This window comes from Mustela erminea, chromosome X (genome assembly GCF_009829155.1).
Source record: "Mustela erminea isolate mMusErm1 chromosome X, mMusErm1.Pri, whole genome shotgun sequence".
In the NCBI taxonomy this organism is placed as follows: Eukaryota; Metazoa; Chordata; class Mammalia; order Carnivora; family Mustelidae; genus Mustela; species Mustela erminea.
The window spans coordinates 41,085,812-41,096,187 of NC_045635.1; the positions used below are offsets into that span (position 1 = coordinate 41,085,812).

At 36.8% G+C, this 10,376-nt stretch overlaps 1 protein-coding gene across 1 annotated transcript in view; it reads left to right on the forward strand.

Moving 5' to 3' along the window:
- RP2 (RP2 activator of ARL3 GTPase) overlaps positions 1 to 7,389 on the forward strand; it is a 50,647-nt gene extending 43,258 nt beyond the window's left edge. The window contains exons 4-5 of the mRNA XM_032330820.1: positions 3,622 to 3,707; positions 5,439 to 7,389. Coding sequence (XP_032186711.1) covers positions 3,622 to 3,707; positions 5,439 to 5,522 — 170 coding nt within the window. The 3' untranslated portion in view covers positions 5,523 to 7,389. The remainder of the gene's footprint in view (positions 1 to 3,621; positions 3,708 to 5,438) is intronic.
- The last annotated feature ends 2,987 nt before the right edge of the window (positions 7,390 to 10,376 follow it).

Sequence of the window (10,376 nt, forward strand, 5' to 3'; positions counted from 1 at the left end):
TTTTTTTTTTAATTCCAGTCTTCTGTCCCTTGCTCATTTTATTTACTTTTTTCTTTTCTTTATTTGGTAGAGAAAGAGAACACAAACAGGGGAAGTAGGAGAGGGAGAAGCAGGCTCCCTGCTGAGCAGAGAGCCTAATGTGGGGTTCGATCCCAGAACCTGGGATCTTGACCTGAGCCAAAGGCAGCTACTTAACCAACTGAGCCACCCAGGCACCCCAGGATCCAACTGTTTTATTAGGAGTTGCAAAATGATCATTTTCTAACCATGTCACTACCTCTGTATATGTTAATGGATGTTAACAGAACTTCTCTTATATACCAGAGCTCTTCAGTTAACTTGAAATATGCTTCATATCAGAAAAGCCGAATAAATAAACAAAATAATTATCAGTTTTCAGAATAGTGAATTGATGCATTAGCAACCTGCAGTGGTGTCCAGTGAATTTTGTTTCTTTCTTCTAAATATCATTTTGAGCCCATGACTTTTTATATATTCAGTATGTTTTAATAAACTGCAGTCATTATTCCTTCTGAGACCATGTCTCATCTTTGGCCATTGGGAGCCTCTTCAAACTGGATCCTATGTCCTTTTGGTACAATTGTATCGGCCTTTGATAACTTCCTTGCTTTTTGGCTCGGCAAGATATTACAGGTTAATCTTATCCATTTCTCGCCCCAGACAGAGAATCATGCATTTTTCTGAGAAAATGTTCCCTAGTTATCTTCTTTTCTTTATACAGCACCTATCTTGATCTGTACACTGTGATCCTGAAAAACTCATACTTTGTTCTCTGTATCTAATTGTACAATTTACTGTTACATGTCATGCCTTTTCTGTATTTGTTGTTTATATTAAATCACAAACCCTCAGTTCTTTTGGTACCCAGTGCAGAGTGATCTTCTCCTTTGTTCTTGTGTCTTGTCCTATGGCACATGCCTACATTCAACTTAGTATTTCGTATTCCTTAACCTTAGAATTTCATTCCTACTTGTTAGTCTCTGTTGCTCATGTTTGTTTAATGGGCTTATGTCTTTTTTTTTAAGATTTTATTTATTTATTTCACAGAGAGAGATCACAAGTAGGAAGAGAGGCAGGCAGAAAGTGGGAGAGGAGGAAGCAGGCTCCCTGCGGAGCAGAGAGTCCAATGTGGGGCTCAATCCCAGGACCCTGGGATCATGACCCGAGCTGAAGGCAGAGGCTTCAACACACTGAGCCACCCAGGCACCCCTGGGCTTATGTCTTTTTTCAAGAAATTAATCATTTTCTAGAGGTTAGGATATATGCATTACTTTAGAAGTTAAAAAGCAAATCTATTAAGGAATATAGTGATAACTGAAATATTAATTGAATTGAAGGACATATTTTGCTTGGCTAACTTATGGCCACATTTACCAACAACTTGACACCAGTAGTAGCAATGCTATATTTAAATCTAAGCCGAACTTAATAATAAATCTTTACACTAGAATTTAAAGTACAGGTGGTTTAAAAGTATTCAAATTAATGTATAGGAAAGGAGGCACAAATATCCTATTCAGAGAATAAAAACTTGGTCTTTGGTTCTAGAATTTGCTGTAAGGCACACTCAGGAAAACTACTTTCAGATGGTCATTACCTCTGGTGCCTGGCTTCAATTCCTGCTCGGGTTAGCTTCATTATCAGTGACCCAGAACTTGGCTGATAAGTAGGAGAATTGCAAGGAAGATGGGCTGCCTGGCAAAACCTACTTATGGTGACTTGAATTGCTTTTGATCTTATTTGTCATCTTATCAGCGATTTTTTTGTACTGCTAAGTGAGTGGACTTTTTATGGTTTTTATAGAATGAAAACCAGAAAAGTCAGACTATTTACAACACTTAAAAATGTGACCGTAGTCCTGTAATAGCACTCAAACTACCCATCATAAGGTAAGACTGTGTTCATTTATTGCATGATTACAGTTGGAAGAAGTAGCAAAAGTGACATATCCCATCCGTCTACTTCCTTCTTTTTTTTTTAATTAAATTTATTTATTTTCAGCATAACAGTATTCATTATTTTTTCACCACACCCAGTGCTCCATGCAATCCGTGACCTCTATAATACCCACCACCTGGTACCCCGACCTCCCACCCCCCCGCCACTTCAAACCCCTCAGATTGTTTTTCAGAGTCCATAGTCTCTCATGATTCATTTCCCCCAACTCCCTTCTCCTCTCTAACTCCCCATGTCCTCCATGCTATTTGTTATGCTCCACAAATAAGTGAAACCATATGATAATTGACTCTCTGCTTGACTTATTTCACTCAGCATAATCTCTTCAAGTCCCGTGCATGTTGCTACAAAAGTTGGGTATTCATCCTTTCTAATGGAGGCATAATACTCCATAGTGTATATGGACCACATCTTCCTTATCCATTCGTCCATTGAAGGGCATCTTGGTTCTTTCCACAGTTTGGTGACCGTGGCCATTGCTGCTATAAACATTGGGATACAGATGGCCCTTCTTTTCACTACATCTGTATCTTTGGGGTAAATACCCAGGAGTGAAATTGCAGGGTCATAGGGAAGCTCTATTTTTAATTTCTTGAGGAATCTCCACACTGTTCTCCAAAGAGGCTGCACCAACCTGCATTCCCACCAACAGTGTAAGAGGGTTCCCCTTTCTCCACATCCCCTCCAACACATGTTGTTTCCTGTCTTGCTAATTTTGGCCATTCTGACTGGTGTAAGGTGGTATCTCAATGTGGTTTTAATTTGAATCTCCCTGAGGGCTAGTGATGATGAACATTTTTTCATGTGTCTGATAGCCATTTGTATGTCTTCATTGGAGAAGTCTCTGTTCATATCTTCTGCCCATTTTTTTATATGATGGCTGTTTTGTGTGTGTTGAGTTTGAGGAGTTCATTATAGATCCTGGATATCAACCTTTTGTCTGTACTGTTATTTGCAAATATCTTCTCCCATTCCGTGGGTTGCCTCTTTGTTTTTTTTGTTGTTGTTGTTTGTTTGGTTTTTTTTTTGACTATTTCCTTTGCTGCGCAGAAGCTTTTGATTTTGATGAAGTCCCAAAAGTTTCTTTTCACTTTTGTTTCCTTTGCCTTTGGAGACATATCTTGAAAGAAGTTGCTGTGGCTGATATCGAAGAGATTACTGCCTATGTTCTCCTCTAGGATTCTGATGGATTTCTGTCTCACGTTGAGGTCTTTTATCCATTTTGAGTTTATCTTTGTGTACAGTGTAAGAGAATGGTCAAGTTTCATTCTTCTACATACAGCTGTCCAGTTTTCCCAGCACCATTTATTGAAGAGACTGTCTTTTTTCTACTTCCTTCTTCTTTTCCTCTTACACCCCAGGGAAGAGACTAGAGATTCTTTACAATATAAAGAATAAAAAGATAAATTTCAAAATAGATTTGGGGGCATGTGGGTGGCTCAGTTGGTTAAGCATCTGACTCTTGATTTCAGCTCAGGTCATGATCTCAGGGTGGTGAGATTGAGCCCCAGTTCGGGCTCTGTAGTGGATGTGGAGCCTGCTTAAGATTGTCCCTCTCCTTCTGCCCCTCCCCACGCTTTCCTAAATAAATAAGTAAATAACTTGTATTCATATTCAGACAACACTTCTTGGGTTTGCTTATAGGTCCCGTTATTGCCTTGGAGTTTAATGGAGATGGAGCTGTAGAAGGATGCCAACTTATCGTCAATGAGATATTCAATGGAACCAAGGTACAAGATTTTATTGATTATTGTTATTTCAATCAGACTTCTCAGGTCATTTCCTTTTCTTTACAATTAAATAGTACTTTTATCCCTGTAGTTGCTTGGAATTAAACAGACCGTGATTTTTAGAATCTGTGGTAAACAGTTGGGAGCTAAGCTTTGGTTTTTCCTTGCCAAATTAAGATTTTAATTGCTTAAAAATTTACAAAATAAGAATCTACTAATTTAAATATTTTTTTTATTATTTGTCAGAGAGAGAGAGAGCACAAGCAGAGGGAATGGCAGGCAGAGGGAGAAGCAGGCTCCCCACTAAGCAAGGAGCCCCATGTGGGGCTTGATCCCAGGACCCCAAGGTTACGACCTGAGCTGAAGGCAGGCACTTTTTACTCACTGAACCACCCAGGTGTCCCAAGAATCTGTTCATTTAAAAACCTCCAATAAGACATGAGTTTCGAAAGTAAAAAGTCTCATTAAATGTCTAAGTTCTTCCTTTTTTGAAAACTAGTGTATGTTGAAAAATGTCATATTTCTAAGATTATGTACCTTAGATGGATGATCCTCGTGCCCACTGTTCATTTTTATTTGCTTCAGTAATGCTTCATCAAACATGGAAGCTGGGTGGGGGGGCGCCTGGGTGGCTCAGTCAATTGAGCGTCCAGTTCTTGATCTCAGCTCAGGTCTTGATCTCACGGTTTTGAGAATAGCACAGAGCCCATTAAAAAAAAATGAATTTGAGCTGTATCTAGAAGTCATTACATATACGTCGTTTCTAGATATGTTGTTGGGGTTGGTGTATCTAAGAATTTCAGACTTAAATAACTTAATATAACTTAAAAACCAAACATAGGAGTACTGAATGAGTATAGATATAACTAATAGTTTTTTGGATAAATATCTGAGATAAAATATCTGGTTTTGTTGTCTGACGTGGCTAATAGTTTCTTAAATTTGCATAAGTTAAAGTACTTTGCCTTTTGTCTCATTTTATCATCACAGCAGTACTAAGGGAAAGGGCAAATATGATAGGTTGAATAGAAAAGGAAGCAAAGAGAAAACGGTTCTGTGATTTGGAGATTTTAAATCTGAATGAGTCAAAGATTATCTAATCCAATGTTGTCATTTTACAGGTGTGGAAAGTAAGCCCAGAGAGGTTTATTGAATGAATTGTCAGCATCATACAGCTAGATTATGATAAAGCTAGAAGAGAGTCCAGGTCTCCTCTAATTCGTGGCTGACATTTGTAAAAATGATTTTTGAAGGGTTCTACTGAGTACTGCTTTCATGTTTAGCAGATAGTTCATTTAAAACTAGTAATACATCTTTAGCAGCTTTAAAAATGATAACCTCAAGTCTTGCTTCTCAGCCTAATGAGATTGTTATTAGGAAATAGAAGAAACTAAGAAGTCTTTAAATAAACTTCTCTATTCCGTAGCTTTCATAATATTGACTCTCATATACTTAAAAGACAGTAAAAGTCCAAGTGTGATTAAGTGTAACAGAAATATTATGAAAGCAAAGACCTTAATTATATCCTAAGTTCTTTTAAATGAGCTCAGTTTACATTTTGGCTACTGAAACTATATTGTATAGATTCTACAGAATATGATTAAATATTATATAAATGGTATACTTGAATTTCTTTTAATAGGAAGCTTGTCATTATTCTGTGGACAACGCGGGCTTTGAAATTTGGGGATTACTGGTATTTATTTTTTGCTTCTTTTGTATTTAAAATAGATGTTTGTATCAGAAAGCAAGGAGACAGCATCTGGAGATGTAGACAGCTTCTACAACTTTGCTGACATACAGATGGGAATATGAAGTGCAATATGGAACCAAGGACTTGGTATTAAGCCCTTTTTAATTTGTGTATTAGCAATGAATTTTACTAATGATGAAACTGTTAATGACTATTTTTTAGTAAATGATTGAATACCGCATCGTTTACTTCAGGTTCAAAAATTGTTTTGGGATATGTGGTTGGTTCAGTCGGCAGAGCATAGAATTCTTGATCTCAGGGTTGTGAGTTCAAGCTCTGTGTCGGGCGTGGAGCCTACAAAAAAAAAAAAAAGTTCATTTTAAATTCAGTGGTTTTAATCAGCTTAGAAACTATTTAACCTACTTCAATAAGGTTGTGGTTTTGTTTCTCTGCTTATGATCATTATTAGAACATAGAAGTGGCTTGCAGGTCATGATTTTAATCCTAATTTTTCTTTCAATTCTCTAAGAATTTAAACTTTCCTCAGTGCTCCATATTGTTTGAGAATACATTCCATTGCTTCTTTTCTTTTTTTATCGAGATTTGTTACTAGCTGATCATTTAGAATGAACCTCTACACATTTTTTTGTGTATACATAGCCAATTAAGTAATTGCTTCCTAGTTGCATAATGTGGCAAATGAGATTTTGTATGCAGAATTGATATAATACTTTGTAAATTGAATTTTTTTTAATTAATAGAGATTTGATAACCAGCAATTAACTCTACTAACTGATGTTGGTATAGCTGTTTAAAGACTACTTTGTGAGTAGTATGATTATGTGAATAAATTCCACACCGTTTAGTTTTTTTAATGCAACTGCTAGGTGACTCTTCTGCTTCCTGGTAAGAAAAGGTGTATGCAGTACTTAAAAGTATAGAAACCTGATCACCGGCAGGTTTCAGAAAAGTGAAATCACTAGCTCTTGTGGTTTATCAGGAGAATTAGGACAAAATCTTGTGACATTTAAATGTCATGAAATGCTTAGGCATGATGATAAGCTAGGCAGATATTTTTTTTAAAAACTAGAGAAATTTGATTTCCAGCAGATATACCATTCATCGAGTAATGTTCAAGCGTGACGAAATTGTTTTTGGCTGCTTTAAAGCATTATTTCCCAAATCAAGCTGACTGTAATAATTTGCCAGGAATCAAGGGAGAGCTACTTATTTAAAAATCCACATCCTTGGACCCAGTCCCCAGATACACTGATTCATTCTCCAGGGGGAACCCAGTTGTGAGGAGTTTGTTGTAACCTAAATAATCAGCTCAGAAGATGTTCATTGGGCGATCTGGAGAGAAGGGACTGAACCTGCCATGTACATCGTATGTAGCAGCTAATAGGAAATTAGCTTTCATAGGTCTATTTTTTAAAGGAACCTTAAATTTAAATCTATTTTGGTAAAACCAAGACTGAAGATAGCCACTTATAGAAATCCCTCTTATGATTGTTACTGAAAATGTATTTTCATGTGTAAACTGCTTTTGAATATATCAGATTAATTTATAACTATGATATTGAACTGTGTGTTAATGTTCAGAAATAATGCATTCAAAGACTTTTCACTTTAATAAGGAAAATTGACTACCTATCCTGTGTCTGGCCTCGTGCTAACCATTAGCTTTGTATCATTTCAGTCTTTTGTAAGAGCACTCTATACTACATAATCAACCTCTTCTTTAAATCAGAATGGTTTCATGAGATGCAAATAAAACTTGGTGACAGATTTAACATAATTTTAATCATGATTTATAAATAAGCTTTGCAATTAGTGGTCAGAGGGCATTGATTTTTCCCACCGTTAAGCTAAATTAAATATATTCCTTCTGATTTTGATTACATTATTAAACCCCATTATTCACACTAAAAGTAATTGCTGTACTTTATGTTTTTCAAAAATAAATACAATATTACACAAAACTGTAAACCGAGTTCTTTATTTTATCTATAGTATTTTAGCAAAAAACTCAGGAATACAACATATAAGGGAGATGTTAATTTTAAAATACCCACTAAATTTAGTATCTATTAACCAACCAAAGCCTAAACTTTTATATTCTTCAGTTGGATAAGAGCTTTTACCCGAGTTTGATTTGTCTTTAAGGATAGTCATTTGGCTTCTGAATGTTTGAAAAGATTTTTAAAAATAAGTAGTGCTATGGTTGTTGTTTCTATAATTCCAAACTTTGATAGTAATTGTACTACATTTCATTTTAAAAAAATTAATTTTTGTAGCTTTTGAAATCATGAACATTTATTAGCAAGGACAAATTAGTAATTTTATTAAGTTATACATGTTTAAACATTAGCTTATTTCTCTTGTGTTATTAGTACTGCTGTTTTTGCTTCTGTATATTTCTGTCTAGCTTTTGTATGTAATTTATATTTAGTGTTTATAAAGCGTGATTTGTAATAAATGTTGTTAAAACAAAAATGGCTGGGACGCCTGGCTGGCTCAGTCGGTAGAGCACGCGACTCTTGATCTCAGGGTTGTGCGTTCAAGCACCACGCTGGGGGGGTAGTTTACTTTAAAAAATAAATAAATAAAATGAAAATGGCTTATCACTTAATTTTTGAGGTACACTTCTATAACACTCAGCTACTCATACATGTGCCAAGATTTGATCGTGGCACAAATTTTTTAATGACAAAAGTAAAATAGAAATTTCTAATCTGTCTTATGTTAATGAGACGTGAGCTGTGTGTCTGTGTGTGTGTGCATGTGTGTGTTTGTGTGTGTGTATACAAAAACACTCTAGAGTAATGCAAAGGTAGTAGAAAACTTGTTTTTAATCTAAGGAATTTCCAATATAATGCTTCCCTTGTTAAAAGATATATTTTATTATGATTGGATACTGGAATATTTACTAAGATTAGACATTTCTCCCATATTTAATAATGAGTTTTTTATGATATAATTTCTTGCAGGTATATACAAATGGACCTTATTTACCAAATTTACCAGCCATTTGTACCCAACCTCTCCATCTACTAGCCCATAAATCAGAAGTACTGAAACTGCAGCTTGGTTAGTTTTTTAAATAAAATCAGAAATACTGAAAATACAAATTGGTTAGTTTTTAAATAACATTTGCTATTATTTTTTTCTATGTATGAAGAATTTCCATGTACATTTAGAGCATGAGAGGGAAATAGAAATGTATAAGACAATAGAAAAATTACTTTCTATTTATTGGATAATTCTTGCTGTGCTGAGTTTAAAATTTATTTTTCTCATTTAAAAGGGACATATTTAACTTTGTTCTCTGTAGAAAGAAATGATATTGTAATTTTGTAACTAGGGTATGATTACTCATTCAAAATCCATTCTAGAAAATACTTTATCCTTTAAAAGCCTAACACTAAAAAATTTGAATTTTTAATCATGAAAACCTTTTTTTCCTTTTTTTTTTTTTTGGCGAAAATGGAGTAATTCACTGTTGACTTGGTTTTTGCTTTTGGTAGATATTGTTGGAGGGAGTCAGCAATCAGTCCTACACAGGAGGGAAAGGAGTAAGCCCTTAAACCCCATTTTTCTCTTTGACATTTTGGCTTTTAGTGGCAAACTCCAGCAAGATGTTCCATTAAGCAGTCTCTTCCTTTTCCAGTGTTTGGAACCTTCCTGGGGAGGGCAGGTTCTCACCTACCAAGAGATGGTGAGAGAGCAGGAGCATAGGTGGGTGAGAGCCCCGGCATTGTCAGCTGGGCTCTGATCCTCCCTGGGGGCGGGGGCCTGCCACCCCCCTCCATTTCAGTTGAATCGGGTCCACTTGTAATTGTCCTAATGCAAAGTAACTGGCATATTTATGACAGGTAATGAAATGATGTTTATAAAGTATACCTTGAAAATAAAACACACTGAAATGTATTTTATTACACAGAGTGTTGAGTATTCATAAAGTGAGTATGGCGTTCTTTTAAAGGAGTTCAGCTGGGGAGCCGTACACACACCTACAAAGAGGCAACTGAATGGGAGAAAACAAGTATAAGAGGCTCTTAAGACTTAAGTGCTTTTTTCTTATGATTGACACACGGAAGTAATGTAGTAACATAAGTAAGTAAAGTAGGAATGACCTACCAAAATGTAGGTCAGTTTGTTGGGCTCATTAGGAAAACCTTTTATAGGTGTCTTTGTGTGTGTGCACCTAATCCCAGCTGGTCTGCCGGAGACCCCCTGGGCAGCAGCCCTAGTCCCCAACACGGTCCCAGTTCCACTTCAACAAGAGCAAAGAAACTAGCACGAACGTGTTGGGCAGGCACAAGTGCGCATCGGTGGGAAGACAACTGCTCGCCTAAAGGAGACAGCAGATGGTTAAAAAAAAAACAAACAAACCAAAATTTCAACTCTCCTTCAAGAAGTTAGGGGTAAACAAGATCATATCGAAGAGCTGAATGTGTTCCTGAGCCAAGGAACAGTGAGTGGTCCACTCTCGAAGCCCTAACGTGTGGCCATCCCGGGCAGCAAACGCCTGCGCCCTCAGAGGCCACGCTGACACAAAGCAGCTGACAGAAGTGCAAGCCGGGTCTTCAGCCAGCGTGGTGCCAGCCGTCTGACTGGTTGAAGAAGACCGGCTGAGGCCTTGCCCAGGTCATCTGTGCATGGAAAAGCACCCCTCACTGCCGGAGAGGAGGATGATCATAAAGATTATCTCCCAGATCTTGTGGAGAATTTTGAGGAGGCTTCCAAGAACAAAGCAAACCAAACCCAGTCCACTTCTGAAGAAGATAAAACTTGAGGAAGTTACTGGGAGCTGCTCTTTGATATTACGACTGCTGTGTAAAATGTTGTTCCTGGATCTGATAAGACCTAGATCTCGGATATTTTGAAGCCCAAGCCCCTTGAACTTCTCCCCGCTTTTCAGTTTTTGCTTATACTCGCTTCATTCTTGCAGCTGAAGTAGCCGGGAAAGAAAG